The following is a 20,067-nucleotide window of genomic DNA, read 5'->3' on the forward strand; positions in this document are numbered from 1 at the left end:
CTTCTTTTGGCTCCAAATACTTCTACAGATTCCGTTTCTGCAAATGTATAGAACTGCGTGATATTTGTAAGGATTGTTAGGTTTAGAAACAACTTGTGACTCACATCCCTGTTGTGTGGCTGGTTAACGACATTTCTGGTCAGAGGACACAATTTTTCACAAACAAAAACCAACATTGAATACAGTTGCTTTGTTTGCAGACTTTATACTAGGAGCAGTCCTTCCCAAATATTTATCTGACCTAAAAAACCTAGGGAGAGGATTTTCAGAAGTTCTTACTGACTTAGCCATGAGAGGTTAAAACTGCACGCCCTGTGCTAAAGAGACTAGCATGGAGATGCCTGAGCAAATGCCAGCTCAGCTTCCCAAACACCATTTTGCAGCGGGCAGCCACATCTACACTTACTCCTCAGAAAATACATATTTTGCTCTACAAAGGCTTGCACCAGTAAAACTGGCTTTGCCAAGAAGAAATTGTCTGCTTTAAAGAGTTCACTCAACAGAAGCATCTTCTCCCTCGGTCATGCAGATCATCAGGAGCAAAGACATGACAAATTAAATAGAGAAAATGGAAGCCACTGAGTAATCCAAATCAGCAGAGGCAGCATTTTAGCTCCAATTTATACAAAATGGAAGATATAACAAGTGGAGGCAGCTTTAGTGAACTTGTGACACATTCATCAGGACATGGTCAGTCAGTATTTCTAAATAATCAGGACTGAAAGTCTAAGAGGTTATTTTTGTCAGAGGAAGAAAGCTGGAACAATGCTGAAGCAGAAAAACACAGGTAAGAGGAAACCATGGAAAAGTTCTCAATTCAAAACTTCAGTAGTCAGAGATAGCAAAGCAGAAATTTGGGCAATTTGGGAATGAAAAAAAAGGAGCAACTTTCCCTTTGGACATAATTCAGCTTGAACTTTCAGTTAGACTACAAGGTTAAAGCCAGCCACAAATAACTAAGCAAAGTGAGGATGAAGAGAAATTTCTGGTTTAGGCATGCATGTGCTAGTATACCCATTCACATGAGACCATCCAGAGATGAAATAAAGGGCAGGGCATAAGAAAAGGGATGCAGTAGGTTAAATGGGCCAAGTGGTTTTTGAAGAAGGTCTTTATATGTACATGAGAAGAAGCAAAGAAGAAAAAAACCCCATATATAGAGAACTAGTAGAGAGTGAAACATAAGGCAGAAGCTATGGAATAAACAAATTTGGTGTTTTATAGGAAAGCATAGTGAAAAAGGAAGACTGAAGGAGATTGTTATCCACATGCAACTATTTTTCATGGAAATCAGCAAAGATGGAACTTCAGTAGAGGATGCAAAAGCAGCAATTTTGCCTAATGCTTATCTCAATTAGACTGTGAAGCTCACAAGGCACAGAAAAAGGTATTTATTGTCCCCTCCTCTCTCTCTACCTCCCAACCAAATCCAACCTGACAGCATCATTCAGGCTAAATATTATATCAAACACATGTTCACAACAACTACATCCTTCAAGCACTGCATGAAGCCCATCTGACTTCTAGAGCATCCACAGCTCAGTGAGGACATTCTTGCTGCAAGGGACTGATCCCTTTGCAATGTCCCAGCTTCTCTAAGGCAGAAAATTAACTTCTCACATTTTTACTACTTTTTAAATAAAAACATTTAAAAGTCTAAGATGAGCAAATAATTAATATATAAGATGTTTGGCTTATATTAAAACAGTCTAAAGAGAGGAATTTAGGGAATCCAGGGATTCAGCAGAGGAACTCAGACTTAACTCAAAAATTATTTGAAAGTAACAGCAAAAAAACCCCCTCAGCTTCTCCAAACTGAACGCTTTAATTGTTCTTTACCATTAATGCAGTTACTACATAAGGCCATGCCTTGCTCATGTGCATTAAGCCAGCATGTGTGGGTGGCACTGCAAACCACCAGAAAGGAGCTTGCCAGGCATTAGAGGCTTGTAGTCATTAGAGTCCAGAGAGAGCAGGTAAACGGCTCATTCAACTCAATTCTGTAATTTTCATGGGCTGCTAAAGTGACCTTGAAAAAGCAAGCACTGTTTTCAGGTAGACTGTGTCCCCCCCACAAGTGCCATGGAGTCTACAGCCAAAACCAGACTTCCAGGCTCCACATGCTCCTTTCACGAGCCTTTAGGCAGGCAGGATTGAATCCAATCTTTGTGAATACTGCTGCAGATGCAACTCATCTTGTACAAATATTTAATGAAAAATGCTTTAAAGCAATACAAGAGGGAAGTTAAGTATTCTCTGAACGAGTTAAGTATTGTCACAACAAGCACCATTATATCACCAGTGGCATTGCTGCCACCATGAGAAAACTAAATATTGAAATAAATGGAGCAGCACAGACTCACAACTGGAGGATCCATCCCAGGCTGATCTATTTCAGCCCAGCAAAACACAGGAGTACTGAAGAGACAAACAAACAGGTCTGGATTAGATGACCAGGCAACTCACTCCTGGTGTTACCTTCCTAACTGCAGACAAAGGCCTGAGAACACAGTGAAAGCCAGTGCTGGGCAGGGAGCATCCCTGGCACACACCATGGATCAGGGTGACAGATTACACAGAAGCACAGCCATGGGCTCAGCAGTGCAGTGTGGGCTGGTGTGACTGGAGAGCTGAAGGGACTGTGGATGCTGCAGAACAGCCACTTGTGGTTATGGAATGCTTCTGCTGAGCACACCTGAAACCTCTGGAGTGGAAAAGGGCTTATCCTTACCTCCAGTGCCCACCTGTAGCACAGTGTGCAGTTACCTGTTTCATGGTGGAGCTCTGGCAGATATCAGTCTGTACTCCTCTGAACAGTCTCGTGTCATCCATGCCCTCCTGCAGTGGCAGCATCTTAGAACTCACTGGTCCCCTCCTTTTTTTAAAATTAACCATATAACTACAAAGTGACAGACTTACAGAAAAGATCTAATCAAAAATATACATACACTCTACAATACAATTACAGGATTATTTAAAATAAAACACTTGTTCCTTGTTCCTTCAAAAGCAGTGAGGAACCAAACCCACCTGCTTCCCCCGCCAGTGATGGACCTGTGGCTATGAATCTGCCAAAAAGCACTAACTCGCGTCATTGCAAGAAATCAGGTGTAGTTTTGAAAGATAAGTAATGAGAGTTTGCAAGAAGCATTAGCACAAAGCATTTTTAGGTTTATTTAAATAAAAATTATAATTTATACAAGACTTTTTAAACAAACAAGATTTTCTTAAAAAATGTACAGGGCAAATAATTTCATTATTTCAATTATCCATACAGTATAAGTCTTTTGTCAAACAAAAGTTACACTGATAATGAATTATTTACAATTTCAAAATATAGACTCAAACCTCAGACATAAAAATTTTAACATCCATTATATTTCAATGATTAGTAGAAATTAAACATCTGCCAAAATGTACAGAGTTCAATAAAAACTAATAATGTTTTTAAACAGGTTTAAGTAGCCAAAAAAAAAGGTACATCCTTTCATCTCTTCATGGTTGGGTAAAATCCCTTTTCTCTTTGTCTGCAGAACAAGGGTAGGGTTTTGCTGCTGGCATCCTGTGTGATGTTGCTACTAATAAATAGTTTGTTTTATTCAATCTTGCCTCACAAAAGCTACAGTGCACAGAAAGGCATGATTTCATATTTCAGCTTGTTCAGCCTTTTGAATTTAAGTGGTCACTGATAATTAAAGCAGTCAGTTTTCATCTCCCTTTTTTTATTGTCTTTAAAAGGGACTCAAACTAACCAGTGAACTTCTTTAGAAGTTAAATCCAATTACACGTGAATGATCCAGACATCTACAGACATCAACAGAACTGCAAATATAAACAGCAATCAGACAGACAGAATGACAAGAGCATCACTTTCTGCTATTTAGAAGCACTTTACATTAAGTGTTCCAACCCAGCCTGTTACTGTAGAACACCAGGCTGTACTGCAAAACTAGACAGGAAGATTGGAATTTAAGGTGAGGACTTCAGTGTAATTGTTCAAGTCAAGTACATATTTACTCGCTGCCCGTCCTCTCCTGCCCTCCAAACCTGGGAGGGTGTAGCAGCAGGAAAAGCATGAGTAAACACACTAAGGGTACCTTCTGGCATCTTTGAAGTCACATACACCACAGTTATGCAGCAGGAACCCAGATGATGTAAAGTGAAATTTGCAAAATATGTACATAGATGTTTGTCAATTATATTACAACTCTATTAAAAAAAAAGAGAAATCCAGTCTGTTTCCTATACATTAGAGTGAATCAGTGTTGCATTGCAGTTTGCACTAGGTTTACTGCTTTAAGAATCACTAACTTTTAAGTTCACACTGTTAAAAGTGTGGACTCATTTCAAACATCAGAAAATAAATTTTAAGAGCATATTGTACACATGAGGCATTTCAGTCTGGGAAAAAGATAATGATATCTTTTCTCTGAAGCCTAGATACGGTTAATTGTCCTGGCACCATCAGTATAGATCCTATAGCTCCTTCAGGAACCAGAATCTAGGACAACCTTGTTTACAAGGGTCAACCAGTGAGGAGGAGGGTGGGAGGGGGAGGAGGTAATAAGTACGAGTCAACTGATTTCCTACTGAAACTGCTGTTGTGATCAGAGTGAAGGTATAAATTACACTTGAAAAATGATACAAAAATAAGAAAAAGAGCATGCTCTCTGTAAAAAATATAGTTTTCTGTTTGTTCAAAAAAAAAAAAAGGATAATCTTAAAACACACCCAAGGGATTTTTTTCTTAAGACAAAATGAATGGATCTGATTAAGATTTATATAACATTAAGCCATTTTAATGCCTATTTGTTAGCCAAACTTACTATTCAAGGAAGATTCCAGAAAGGAAAGCCAAATTATAATACACAGAAATTACAAAAAAGAGACTAACTGATTTTAAAGTAGGTTTGAAGAGAAAAATTTAAGATGAAGAATATTTACTTAAACATATAGCCTGAATGTGTGAAGTGATGAAAGCATAAACTGTCAAGCCACATCCACTTCAGATGGTGGCAAAATGGATTTCCCACCTGCTTCACTTACATTTTAAGTTTCCAGGCCCTGAGTTACAGCATACCTAAGGTGGTGTTAGAAACACACCCCTTTTTCAGGTCATGTAAAGACATGTTCAAGTGCTACTCTAAAGGGAGAACTCAAAAATTACATCTTAGCCATTACAGTGGCCTCCCCCCCGCCATTCTTGCTGACATTTCCACCCAGGGCACAGAGTTTTACCCTATAAGTGTTTCACTTTACGATACTCAATCAAATCATGGTATTCAACAATATTTCTTCATATTAAGTTTATATTCAGTTCTCATATCATACCTCTTCACGGCCAGAGTAAAGAAAGGTTTGTACATGTTGACTGCCACCTTCTTCATTACTGCTGCATTTGTTGACACACTTTCATTTAAAACTGTGCTAAGACTTAAACACCCTTTGGTGTTTGTTACCTCTCTCCCCCCTTCATTTTACCTCTTTCCCTACAAATAAAGAAAATTCTTGTTTAAAAAAAAAAACAGAGAAAAAAAAAATCCATGAAATTAAGTCCCATTTTTACACAAGAATTTGCATCTCCATTGTCGTTTGTTTAAAGCCATTCATATAATGTCTGGAGAATCCATACTGCTCAATTGAAAAGACATAGCAAAGGAAAAGACACACTGGAAGGCCTGGCATAACTCCTACTGTGCTTTCATGAAAATGCAAATAAAATTCTAAACCTCTCAGATGGGTGCCATTATATAGAGTATAAAAGCTTTTTAATATTAAAGACAAAGGTCAATATGTGCTTTGCTGCTAGATAGGCCTGAGAGAGTTCAGAGGAGCACAGCCTTCCTGTTTTACCTGGCAGTTGGGTTTAATTGTTACTAAAATTTAATTCTGCAAGGGGGAAGACAGCAGCATATCAATGCTCCTCAAATTATGCTTTGAGAGGAACTAGTGCTTTCAGTTGCTATATTATAGTGGTTTTTCTCATTACAAGGTAACCCAAGAGAAAAGCCAAATTTAAAAAAGTCATGTCTCAGTTTAGTTTAATTATTCCCACCTCCCCCAATGCAAAAAGCCTGCAAGTCTTTAATGCATTAACGTACAAATGCCTTGTACATACAACATGTACAACAGCTGAGCCCTTCTATGACAAGTATCTACAGAAATACAAATATATGATGCCTAACATTTTAGGAACAACATTTTCGTGCCCTCTTTTATAAAAAGTATCTGCCTGCCTTCCTTCCTCTTACTTTAGTTTATTAGGAAAGGAAGATGTAGTTACAAACTTTCTACTCCAATTCACTGTACAAGTAATTGAAACACCTGTATGCAGGAAAAATTGAACCTAACCAAACCAGTAAAATATCCTTCTGTGACACAAAAATTAGCAAGGAGGAGTTATTTTAAGTGCAGTTGTAAATATGAAAATACTGAAATGCCAATACTTCCTTGGTGTTGCTATCAGTTTTAATAAAGAACCCAATTCAAAACTGAGCTGAAGAGAGACTTCAGGCTGCTGCATCCATTATTCTCACATCACAGGGAAAAACAACTAAGATAAAGGGACAAACTAGTGATATCAGTGGAGTTAAAGGGATCATTCTGTTTCACTTCGTTATGTAGTCAGATCTCCAAGTATCTTCCCAGCTTTTAATGTCAGTAAATAAACATTAAAAGTGCTTAATGTGCAAGGCTAATAGTGATGATAGCACTTTCACTGTTTTGTTTCATTTTGGTTTTTTTTTTTTTTACAAAAACCTTAAAAACAAACATGAAGGCATATATAAAATACACTTGATTTATGTAACAGACAGAATATAAACCACCAGACAAGAAAAATTATTGCAAAATAGATGAGGATGTTCATTTTTTTCCACTACCAAGTTGTAAAATAGGAAAGTTTCCTTTAGTTCTTCTAAGATAAGATACTAGCTCTCATTGCTGGATGTTGCAGATGTTATTTTCACATATTGGCTGAGAATTGTCTCAAAAGCTTCATCTCTGTGTACCATGGCACCAAAAATCAAAGGCTAAACAACAGAAAAAAAACACATCATGTTAGTCTAGAAAGAAAACCGTTTCTCCAGGTATAGTTTTGGCCAGGTCAATAGGAACAGACTAATTGCACTAGAAGTGCATTGATAAAGTCATAAGATTACTTTTCTCTACTAAATCCTTGGTTATATGGCAGAGTTTCTAATATTTTCCACTTTTTTACATTCTTCCTAAACTAACCATGGCATAAAATGCATCTGGACTGAATATGAGGAATGGAGAACATTGTAACGCACTTTAGTCTCCATCCCCTTGGTGCATGATGTTTTCCTGATCGACCTCTGCCTTCATTAAAGTTCTAAAAATCTTTATCAGTGCCTCTTCATTTTCACTCATAGAATATGTATTTAGGTAGATGAACATTTTCAACCTCCTAATTGTGAAGTACTTCTCAATATCAAACAACAAGCTGAAAAACTCGTACAACAGTCATGTGACTAGGTAAAAAGTTATTTGTAAGTGATTAATTTAAAATGGTTCAGACAGATGCTAAGAAATGCTTCAGTTGCCCAAAAGGTATTTGAGGCTTACAGAATCTTAAATCTTATGGTACTAAAGACTGAAACAGGAAACCTTTATCTGAGAGTCAGGCCCTTCCATTCCAAAGCCTCCTCATCCACAGATACTATCAAGCCATAACCTTTTTGTTTCAGACTGTGCAGCAGAGCAGCCCCCATGCTCCTCAAGAAGGATGCTGGGGAAAATCTTTCTGAAGTGTTATAGTAAGATAGTCCAGATGCAGTAGAACAAGCTGAATGTCTAATTCATTAAAGTTCTGAAGACAAACATAATGAATAATAGACAAGTGAATTTAAAACAAACAAACAGAAAAAGCCAAACGCTGCTATAAGTGGACAAAACCCCCTTTATGCTGGTGCTAGCCAGAGAAGGAAGAAAAGAAGGGTATGAAGTCAAACACAGCAATACTGACACAGCCAGCTACTTACTTTTTGTGTAGATGGTGTTGATACAGCAATACCCATCCCTGATCCTGGGAGAACAGAGAGCACTTTATACTAAAAAGAAAAAAATCACAAAAGATACCTTACTTACTGAACAATTGCAAAAGATGCTGTGGAAGTTACATAGCTCATCACTGATATGTCTTCCCAATATTCACACAGAGGAAGAGATCCCCAAATCAGACCTTTGTTTCCCACCTCCAAATAAAAGCAGCCACAGCACATGTTTATGCTTGGCTGCACAATCCCTGTCTCACCTGAGACAGAAACCTGAACAGACTCAAAAGGACTTTTATGGCCATACAGACCAACCAACAAACGAGCCAGCATTACCTCAACTATGATGTCTGAAATCCATTAATATGGATTATTAATTCCAATAGGAATGTTCGATTTGAGTGTAAGTTGTCTGCTTTATAGACATGTGATATAAATAGAAGGAATTAATTTGGAAATCTGGAGGTACTTAACACAGTAGCAGACACCAGGTTCTGTTTCTTTGCTCAACATGATTTAATCTGTGGCACTCACGGCCACAAGATGTAGCAGAAAGCAGGTGTGTTTAAGATGAAGACAAGTGAGGAAGGATGACATTGTACTTGCCGTGCTTCCAACTATCCATTTTGTGCCTGTGTTACTGACGGGTCCCAACTAGATAAACCAGTCTGGCTATTCTAATGATCTGCCTTTCTTCACTGACAACAATCCTTCCTTCCTCTGAGGCACCTACTTTTAAGATGGTGCATCTACCGATACCCACACCCAAAATAAAGTTAGTATTACACTATTCCTGCTAATAATAAATCTTATTAAAGCATAGGCAGCAGCTCTAATCAACACTGGAGTTAATAAACAACACAACTGTAATCTTTTATGCAGGAGTGTAAGGGTTTAGTAAACTACTTTGTCTTCATGCTCATAGTGAGTTTGCTCGTGGCGAGTCTGAATGGCTAAACAAGCAGTTCCAGGAAGAATTACATTTTATTTATAAAAATTATCAATGGCATACTTTTTCAAAATAATAAGGAAAAATGCAAAACATGACTAGCTGAACAGAAAACCATTTTTCTCCCCTATTTGCAACACCAACCAGACATACCTTCTGGATATCTGTTATATCCGTTAGCTTTATAACCTTATTTTTTTTAGATGAGCCAGATTTTGAGCTTTCAAAACACAAGTAACTGAAAAAGAGAAAAGAAAATGTTCATTAAGCTGCAGTATTCTAAAATGAATTTCTCAAATATTCCTCTTGTCTCTTCTGAAGTTTGAAATCTCACAGGTTAAAATCAGCTTCAAAACCGAAGAAAGAGGCACACAATTTGCAGTTCAGTTATAGTTTGTAATTTAGAGAAAACATTTATAAATTCTAGCAACTGACTGATCTGTCTGAAAGCCCAGAACATATGGTATGCATACACACACCCAAAAATTCTTGTATTTATATTATTGCATTTAATGGTTAAACCTGACATGCCTTTTAAAGACACAGGAGGGACATATATCCTTAAACAGTTGAAATACCAAATCTCCAAAAGCTTATAAATCTTTTATCACCCTAAAATAAGATTAATGAAAAACACTGTGTTAGTTTCACGGTATTGTGATGCAGACAAAAGCTCAGATTTATAAATGCTGGAGAGTGGTCTCCATCACTAGGTGACATTGCATACAGATGAGCTTTACTTCCTTTCATTACACTCCAAAGGAATTTCAGCGCAAGACCCAAACAGTAATGACCATAGTTATTCAGCCCTGAGAGGCTGGAAGGTAGTAAGGATTAAAAAAAAACCCTAAAAGCAAACAAAAAGAACCTCACTCAAAAAACAGAAACAAAAAACGAAAACAAAACCCAAACCAACCAACCAACTAAAAAGAAAAAAACTCGCCACAAAAAAACACCCATAAAAATCAAGTACTGGATTTGAAACCAAGGCTTGATTTTCAGTTTTCTTTTTGTTGCATGTCATTTCAAGGAAGCTATACATTCAGCTTGCTTTAAAATCCAAAAACTAAGACTATCTTCTGTTGATCACAACTTTCAAAGTACACTTAGCTTTTAGGTTTGTTTTCTAGTATATATATAGTTAGCACGTTATCCACATTAAGAGCTCCAGCTACTAACAACTATCTATACAGAGCTACTCTGCATTCCTATGCAGGCCTTCCCAAGGCAAAATCACTTTTGTTAAGCTTTGCCATATACCAGATTCAGCTCTCCCTATGATGCTTTTTTGAGGTTATAAAGCACCTTGAAATGGCATTTTTGTTTCAAAACATTGTTAAAGGATCACTTTTAGATTCAAATTCTTTAATGTCTTGCATTTCCCTCCTAAAAAATGTGTGGAGTGCAATGACTCACTTTTCTGTGACATAAAGAATTCCATGTCTGATGTAGTCTGTAGGCATCTTCTTATCTCTGTTAATCAAGCAACAGCGCCAGCCATTTTCAGACGCTGAAAAAATAACAAGAATTCTTAGTTTAAGAAAAATATAGACAGGCACTACCCCCAACAGTTGCCTTACAAAACAGAAAACAATGAATATTAAACTTTAGATACCTAAAACTAAAAGTGCTTAGAAAGAAAAGCCTAAATAAGGTGTTTTAGACATCATAACATCTGTTCTAACACTGGTTTTAAAAACCCAAAACAAAAACCACCCACACAATTATTCCCTTTAACTTGACTATTGGATTTGCATAACCACAAAAGGCACATCATGCTGTGCACTTTTTCAAAGAGCAAGGATGTGGAATGAAAGCAGCTGTCTCCATTCATCCTAATTTAAAGCAAGACTTTTTAATCAAAAGCTTACACCTATGCAAGGCACAGAAAGGGAATTCAACTTTAAACTATCCTTGGCTTTTTACAAAATATTGGCCTTCCTGTGGCATCATACCTGTCAAAGGACGTTCATTCTCTGACAGGTTAAAAACTTCATGGAAATTCCCCTTCTTGGTGGTATGCAAACGACTTGTGTCTTCATCTTTGCTTATTCCGGTTGGGGCGCTTGAGCCCACGTAGATTCTGGATCCTGTTGTTTGAATCTGCAGAAAAAGAATCACGATTCCAAAATCTGAGCATCAATATTTAAGCTACACTCTTAAAAATAATTTGGCTAACTATTCTTTAAAAAAAAAAAAATCTACAGTGCAACAATTTTCATTAATTACTTCAATAAAGTTAACTTTGGACTACTGCACTATACTGTTGCTATAACACCAATCTCTAATACAGCACCTTTCAAAGTGCTGCCCTTTGATGGACACCCTTTGCAGGGGTGAAGTACGTGGTGCTAAACACACCTACCTTAAAATACCATTTTTCTACAGTAAAGGCTATATCTGATTAGATACAGCTAAGTCACTGCACACAGCTCCAACGATTGTAACTAGCAGGACTACTACTGGCTTGTCTTCAAGAGTTAGACAAAATATTACTGCACAAAAGAAGTTCAGAAAGAAAAAAGAGCAAAGAAAAAGCCACACAAAACTGCATAAGCTCATTATAAATACAAATGCTGAAATTGAAAGGAAGTTTTCCACGCTATGATCCATACCTTTTCATGCCCTGACAGCTGGCAGGAAAAGAAACAAACAACACAAATGTGACAGTGACAAAAGAAAAAAAGTAAAATCTATTTAACAGTATAATACATAGAATAAAACATGAACTGAGTGACACTGCAAGATCTTGCTCACAAACCAAGAGACTACACACAATGAATGCAATTAAAAAAAGAGTTATCCGTGGTTAGAGCACACCAGTTAAATTTATTCAAGGTTGCATTACAGCCATTGATCTTTCCCTTGCTTTGAAGTTACACTGAATTTTGAGTGTTGACATATGAAATAAAATCTGAATGGCTGTCAGCATCCTTGTGGGGAAAATAGGCAGCATTGAGTTCCCAAAACCAAAGTACTTGAGTAAAATCTACTTTTAAATAGAGCTCCTGAAGCACTGGAGACTGCGCTAGCAACAAGCCTTGCTTCTGGAAGGACAGCAGGCAGTTTCTTTTGGAAAGCTTGCCTGCATTTGCTTTCTCATCTTGGTGGGACACGACATGTTTCCAAAAGCTAGCTTTTGTCATTGATGCATTAGCAGCTCTGTTCTTAGCCCTAACATACACATGCAATAAACAACTGGAAAACTGGCAACATGGAAGCTCAGGACTAAGCTCTGTGAAGGCCCAATGCTGTTGAAGACCAACCAGCCTCCAGCTGCTTTTTTTTTTTTTTTGCACTAAGTTGGCAGCACTTGACACTTTGCAGGATTTAGAGCTAACAAAAGAAATCCGAAGCAAATGAAAAAATGTGTACTGCAATTGCTAACTAGAAACCAGACTGACAAAACAGGCACAGCAGAGGGGTTCTGTCATCCACCTTTTAGGGTACAATGATGCCTTGGGAAAAAAATAAAGAAAGTTGACATGGAAAGCAAATGGCTGATGGTAACTGCAATACTGCCTCAGGTATTGCTCTTCTGCGGTGCTCTTAGCAGTGATCAAGTCCCTGGAACCAAGGAAAATAACAGCTTCTCCAACAATCTGTGTATAAGTACAGATGAGAAGAACTTTTTGAAATCCTTCTTAGACAAGTTATTTGGCTGCACATGCACATAGCCAGGTGAAGCTCCATGGCCCAAAACAAAAAAAAGATCAGGGCAAGAGGTCTAATGTTTTTTGCGCTGGAATAAGGGCTATTCCTGCTCTTTGCTACACTGCTTCATACCTACCTGTTATACAAAGAGATTAAAAAAAGGAGTTTAAACCTCAGCACCACATCCCATCTGGGGGCTGAAAATGTGAGAAAGTTCTGCCCTTACTTCCAGTCCTGCCTAACACATGCAAATGTTTCCTCTAACCACTCAGGCTTGAGACAACCTATGGTCAATTACTAAGCGAAAAGCATTGCATCCAACTTTGATAAGCCTTAAATCTAACTGGAAGTGATCGGATTTGTAATCCTGAAGAGTCCTGATTGTCTAAAAATGTCACCAACAACCTGGAGGTAGGAATACCTGGAGGTATTCCATTTCACTTGATCTGTCATCAGCTTTTGACATACAGCCTTTACTGATCAGATATTGTTGTCAGGACTGTTCTCTAAGGACACGGGGTCAGAGTAGTGGTACAGGCAATGAATAATGCATTGTGTTTAAGTTTACGGTGTCTTGTATGCTGTTTAACGATAAGAAGCAAAGCCAATGCACGCATGCTGGCACTACATGCGTTTGGGCTCTGTTCTATGAAAAAAATGAAAAGCCCATCTGATTTTTACCTTTTTGTACAAAAATTTATTTTTCATACTATGAGGTTTGTAGAAATCTCTCAAGAGGTGTAAAATTACTGAGATCAAGTTAATGTTTTCAAAGATATTTGGATGCACGCATTATACTCCTGCACATACTTTCCAGGCAGAGAAGCCAAGGCCACCAAGCCAGACATGACAGTACAAAATCCCTGGTCTACTTGTCAAAACTTAAGCCATGAAGAAAACCCAGAAGGAATAATTACTCTCTAAGCTTATGGATTCAAGTTTAGCAATTCAGAACCTTTCCCCCTCTAAGGCAGATTGGAGAGACCCAGCAAGAAGCTGTCGCAACCACCACAGTATGTGAAAAACAACCTGTAAGCTCAAGAAGCACAGAAACTTTTAAGGCCATCTTCTGCAAGCAAGAGAAATAAAGGCCATCTAAGTGTTCATTTACTTTCCTCATCCCTTGGAAACAGGAGTAAAAGATTCACTCTCTGTCTTCTCATCCCTTGGAAAATAGGAGCAAAAGATTCACTCTCTGTCACACACTGTCCTTCTCTTCCACTTCCTTCTGAAATACTCAGATTATGCTCCAGTTATTTTACCACCAAGTGCTCCATCACTCCCAGAACCCAAGACTTCTTCATCACAACTTAACAACTGAGGGTTCATGTGCTTATCCCTTTTGCTCTCCAGTTGTGTACCCAGCCTAAATTATTGATCAGTGCTGCACATTTCAGACAATACTCCGATACTCCATGAATGCAATCAGATATTGTGCTAAGAGGCAATAGGCAAATGCTAAAATGGGAATTAGACTGAAGATTTATTACAACTACTTTAATTTTTAAACTAATAAACATTGACAAATTCAGGGACAAGGAAATGCATGACTAGCTTTTCAGTTATCATGTCAGGCTCCAAAACAATTTACCAAGATGCACAAAATACAACACTTGAGGTTTAACTATGACATTTTAACAAAAAGAAAATGTACTGTTGGAGTACCAACATGGTGAGAAGTCCTTTATCACCACTATGCTAAAAGGTCACCTAATAAAAATAACTGTAAGACATAACACCTAAATCTGTAAACTACTTTACTACCTCTGCTAATGCTTATCCCATTAGTAAGGCACATATTATAATCAAGCCTTTATTTATTTTTTTTAACTAACTGTTCTTCAATTTACCTAAGCATCTAAATTTCCACTGAAAAGGAATGTCTAAGTATAGAGGTGGATGCATAAACACTAGATTTTGATAATAAAATCACACAGAATGTATGTTAGAGAAATTGATATGAACACAGAAGATGTTATAGTTCTGTGTTTACCTTCATATGATTCACAGTATATATATATACACACAGATATATATATATGCACAAACATTTTTGATAATTGATTCTTTTCATACAACAGAACTCATAGAAAAACTGTGAATCTTGAAAATAATAAAAAAATAGAACTAACGTTGATTGTTAGGATTTAATTAAGCTTATCTTTAATGTGCTCTAGTCACTGGAGAAAAGGGAAAGGGAGAAAGGGATCTGATTTTCAGATGTTGGGAACAGAGGGACAAAAAGATTTATTACCCTTACCCGTCTCGACACTGTAGCATTAGATCTTTCTTTGAGCTGAGGATCTGTCAGGAGACTTATCCAGATGATATACGGAGTATCATACTTAGCTCTTAGTCTGGGGCATCGTTTGAAGATAAAATCAACAAGGAAAAACTTTGTTCCAACATAGAGTCCTGAAAAAAATTCACTTCAGTATGCATGTTGGAAGGGCATTAAGAACATCACTGTTTTAATAATGTTTTAACAAGTTAATGAATGAAACCAAATTCTGCATCTTCAATCACAGTGTTAAACCATTCCCTTGGTTTTATATTTTGATTCTTCTTCTAATGACAGAAAATTATTTTTCTTTTCCTCCCTGCCCAGATTACTTCCTCCCCATCCTCAGTTCTTTTAAAGCACTTATATAGCTGCTATTATGCAGAATAACATTAAAATAATCCAAACATATGTTCTAGAACCAGTCTGAAAACACGATATACTTCCAAAACAGAAAACAGACCAAAGCATTCAACTCTGCAGCTCCTGCAAGAATTTAAATGGCAACAGAGGGCTCTCACGTACTACATAAAAGTCTATCTTCCAGTCCCTCCTCTTATCTTATCCAAGTTATTTCCTTGCATTCTGCCAGATTAAAAAGGGCTTAAAATACTCTCTCAAAACTTTACTGAGTGCAATTCAGATCTCTCGAGAGTCAGAGTAAAAAAATAATTCCTCACTCATGTAATTCAACTGCCACATTAAGCAAACCTACATTTATGGTCAAGCTAACACTATTTGAAGTTCAGTGTCACTAAAAGTAATACTCATTTTATTATATCATTACTTAAATGAATTAAAAAAAAAGAGAGAGGTTCTTGGTTCACAGTACAGGGTTTCATACCTTAGAAAAATGATGGTCTCATGCTGTAGTGAGAACCCTCCTTTCCCAACTCCCAGTTGAGACCTGCCACTTCACCCACAGTTCGTTTTGTCCAGCCTATCCGCCAAGTTTTACAAGTATTCCCATTAACTTTTCCATTCCAACTTACCCTGTCATCTTCATGCCTTCTGTGTCTTGCCACATATTTACAAAGATATATGAGCAAAATATAGGACTTTCCAGAAGCCTTATATCTGACAGTCTGAAGAGCTCTGCTAACAGCTCATCATAAACTTCTCCTCAAGAAGCAAAAGCATTAACCAGTCCTTTTCTATTATATACAGAGATGGTTTTTGAAACTCTCATGACAAATGATGCCAAGTACAACGAAGATACTTTAAAACACTGCGTTATTTATTAATGAAGGTTTTCTTTCTTAAACTCTAAAATTCTCCCTCTAAAGATCATGTAAATTTTAACGTGTTAAATCTAGACTGTAACAGGTCAATTATTTATTGTGTTTACCCAGTCCAAGGCCAAGAATCCTGTACGGCAAAAAGCAGGATGCAATAAAAGCTGCCCACAGAGCAACATAGAGCTTCTGTGTTATTTCTGGCTGGACCCACATAAACAAGCTGCACAAAAAAAAGAAACAAAATTTTATTACCAGTGTTCCAAATACTGGTCCAGTCTTGTTTTAAAGGGAAAAAATACTCATGTCAGATAACTTACTTTTTAAATTTTTCCAGTATGTCTGCCATCTTGCCAAAAAGGTTCTGCATAAGAAGCAAGAGAATTAAAACTAAGTCCTGCATTGTTTTGGGTGGTTTTGTCCACATAATGGAAACCAACAGTTATCTTACTCTGTTGGTAAGCAATTTCCAGAAGTGGGGGTTTTTTAACTAATTTTTAGCCATTATATACTTCACAATTGAGGAAATACAAAACAGAATAGCAATACTCAATGACTTCTATCTAATTTAACATCTTGTTCTGGACCTTGTGATTGATAGTTAGAAGTGAAGAAACTATTTGATCCCACTGTCACAACTGAAACATATCTACATTACTGCAAATACAGCTGTCAATCTAAGAGCTCAGAGCTTCTGCTATTAGGTAACAAAATGGGAAATTTCTTCACACATTTTGAGCACTGAAATTTGGGAAAGTGGTTACTGAGTTCATCAAAAGGACTATTTGCTTCCTAGAAGCCAGCCACTATCAGGTTTTTATAATAAGCCCATGGAGTTACTTGATTCCATATAATTCCAACAACTATTGATGGAAACTGACCACTGCTTAGGACTAAGAGCCACCTTCTCTGACCGATCCTTGCTGTCAGAGCACTTGAAAATCTCCCCCTCCCAATAAATTTCCATAAACATATGCACTGCCACCAGCAGAAGGCAGGAGCTCAGCATACGCAGCTGGCAAGGGAAAGGTAAACCCTGTTCAACAGCAGCACATCATCTGACATGGCACAAGGCTGCAGTTTACTGGGTGGTGCAGTCACTCAGCTGCTACCTCATCAAACTGATGAAGCCAGGAGAAAACCTTCCTTCAGCCTCTCCCACACAAGCAGATTTCAGGGCTTGAAGGGGGTGGAGTTTTTAAAAACATGCTATTTTAGAGATGCAGTGCAAACTGTTGAATTAACACCTAAACAGACAGTAGCCTTCAGCTAAATCTTGAAGGAATAGAGCCTCCTACATCAGTTTTGTGACTAGCAGATTTGGGATAAGGACCCACCCTCCAGTACATTGGTAAATTCACCATCCAATCTACCTTATCAGAAGCTTATATGAATATATAAGGAAGAAAACTGTGAAAGCTCCAGAGCTCACTCAGAGATGTGACCAGAGAACCTCAACCAGTTCTCTGAAGCATCATGCCACTTCAGAAGCTCCAGGAATCTTAACAAGATCTCCATTGCTCATAGGTAAAAAAGATCCCTATGCAAGAAAAGTATTTTTGAGTGTTTGTTTTCATATGATGCATAACAACATCCTTTGACCACTTGGACTATGAACCTCCTTGTTTCTAAGGGAGCAGCCAGAGAGGTTGGAGAGCAGCACAGTACCTGCGCCTTCTGAGCCACGTCTAGAACAAGCTGAAACTTTTCAGACACAGTCAGGTCCTCTTTTGCATGTTCCTTAGGCAAGAAAGAGACAATCCATTAATTTTTGGCTCAGATGAAATGTATTTTACAAAACTTCTCAAAACAAGGTGATCCCTCAACATTCTTGGCAACAGTCCTCTCCCTTTAAATAGTCTCTAAATTTACCAACATCCTCTCTTGTTTCAGATCTACTTTCTATGTCTGTCATTGCTAGTTATCTTTAGACCTTATTGCTCTCTACAGCTACCTGAAAGGAGGTGGTAGCAACATGGGGGTCAGTCTCATCTCCCAGGTAACAAGTGACAGGTCAAGAGGAAACGGCCTTAACTTGTGCCAGGGGAGGTTTAGACTGGATATTTGGAGAAATTTGTTCACGAAAAGGGTTGTCCAGCCTTGAAATAGGCTGCTCAGGGAAGCGGAGTCACCACCCTAAAGGTATTTTATGTGTCACTTAGGGACATGGACCAGAACTCATTGATGGACCTTGCAATGTTAGGTTAACAGTTGGACTTGATGATCTTAAAGAAAACAGAATGCAAGGCTTCTTGAAGATCCCACAGGACCTAACTTGTCCCAAACTGATATCTTAAGATTCATTTCATAAACGTATTTCAGGTTTTGAGTATTTTAAGGTGAAGCACCTGATTCTAAGAGTGCTGTTAGTAAAGATTTCTAAATTACAAAAAGAAAAAAAAAAGTAATGTCTTTACTTGCGCCTCACTCTTCCTTTCACAAATACCCCACGCAAATGCAGAGGAAGGTTTAAAGGTGCAATTTTTTTCATAGGTGTACAGGCCAAGCTGATCAAAGACCTACCATGGGTTCAGAAACTTCAGGCACAATGCTCCACTGTATTCTCCAACCCCTAGAAATTATGGAAACAGTTAAAGAGAGCAAGAACTTCTCCACCTGCCAACATGAATTATTTGTAGAGGGTTAAAAAGTAGTTTTCTGCAGCAAGGACTTATAGCCTAAAAGTTAATATAAAATCCCCAAATTAAGAAAGAACCCACAACATGACAAAAGCACAAGTGGCCAACAACAGCCAGCCTTAAAAATATTAGGTAAGTAGATACTACACAGAAATACTGCTTGTGGGTTTTACAACAAAAGTTAATGGTGGACACAGAATAAACGATTAGGAATATTTTTTCTTTTTTTTTCATGTGAACAAAATTACATCAACTTATTCAGGAGCCTTGTTCCTACCAGCAACTCTCAGGGAAATGGTAAGTATCAATTAAGAAGTCAGAAACTTATTTTAACATATTCACGTTAAGGTACTCTGCACCATTTTAAGGGGGAAAACACCATCACTGTAAAATAGCATTTTAAAAAGATTCTCTTATTATAGAAAACATACATTACAAAAAAGTCTTCATTTTTAAAAGAGACTGAATTTACAAATGGAAGACACTTTGGACAAAGCATGCCAAAGAGTTACGGAAAAAGGCAAAACTGCAATTTCAGGTGAAAATTCTCTCCAGGGAAAAGCAGCTGACTTCAATATTTAAGGTGATGTTCCCCAAGTACTCTAAATGCTGCAGAATTTTATTTTAGAATTTTAGTGTGCTGAGGGCACACTAAAATTTTTTTGTTTGAGAGCATGCAACATTATTTATGACGATGCAAGTCACAGGATACAAAGATAATTCCCTATAAAGTAAAAGATTTTAGAAACTGAGCAATGACACGAAGGATATTAGAGTTTGAATTTCTCTTTGTTAGACATAACCCACAACATTAGAAAAGGTAACAGTTTACAACTCAATACAAGAACAATAAGATATCTTTCAAGCAAAGCATTACAAGAGAATAAGCTAGTATTTAAGTAAATACCTGGCTATGAGGTAATTTAGGGATAACCTCAAAATCGCTAAAAATAAGAACATAGGAATGGCCCAGCCATGCCATACAGCATTCATGTAAATCTGCAGATTAAGAAGAAAAAGAAACAAAGACAGATGTGGATTACAAACTGCGGTACAGTGAGTTGCATGAAATACCGTTTCCCACTATGCTGAAGGGCTCAGAATCATGCAATTAATTTTAAAAAAATTAATAAATTTTAGCCCCCATGACTGATAACAGCCCTGCACTTATCAATGTAAGTTAAAACTGAAAATGAGCCAAATCTCCGGAGATTACACCTAACTCAGGTGTAATCTCTCAGGCAGTTTTCAGCTGCCTGAGAGAGAGTATTGAGTATTTCCAACACTACAATTA

General features: G+C 37.5%; 1 protein-coding gene across 2 annotated transcripts in view; it reads right to left on the bottom strand.

The window, feature by feature from the left end:
• Positions 1-3,150: 3,150 nt before the first annotated feature.
• Positions 3,151-20,067, bottom strand: part of GRAMD4 (GRAM domain containing 4) — a 78,398-nt gene continuing 61,481 nt past the window's right edge. The window contains exons 9-20 of one of the 2 annotated variants that reach the window (XM_064656251.1): positions 19,681-19,772; positions 18,658-18,706; positions 17,803-17,874; positions 16,455-16,498; positions 16,248-16,357; positions 14,879-15,033; positions 11,580-11,597; positions 10,920-11,067; positions 10,381-10,474; positions 9,118-9,202; positions 8,004-8,072; positions 3,151-7,031 (exon numbers count right to left, since the gene is read on the bottom strand). In XM_064656251.1, coding sequence (XP_064512321.1) covers positions 6,930-7,031; positions 8,004-8,072; positions 9,118-9,202; positions 10,381-10,474; positions 10,920-11,067; positions 11,580-11,597; positions 14,879-15,033; positions 16,248-16,357; positions 16,455-16,498; positions 17,803-17,874; positions 18,658-18,706; positions 19,681-19,772 — 1,038 coding nt within the window. In that variant the 3' untranslated portion in view covers positions 3,151-6,929. The remainder of the gene's footprint in view (positions 7,032-8,003; positions 8,073-9,117; positions 9,203-10,380; positions 10,475-10,919; positions 11,068-11,579; positions 11,598-14,878; positions 15,034-16,247; positions 16,358-16,454; positions 16,499-17,802; positions 17,875-18,657; positions 18,707-19,680; positions 19,773-20,067) is intronic. The other variant, XM_064656252.1, reaches the window with a different exon arrangement.

Source organism: Pseudopipra pipra, chromosome 5, assembly GCF_036250125.1.
Source record: "Pseudopipra pipra isolate bDixPip1 chromosome 5, bDixPip1.hap1, whole genome shotgun sequence".
Classification (NCBI taxonomy): Eukaryota; Metazoa; Chordata; class Aves; order Passeriformes; family Pipridae; genus Pseudopipra; species Pseudopipra pipra.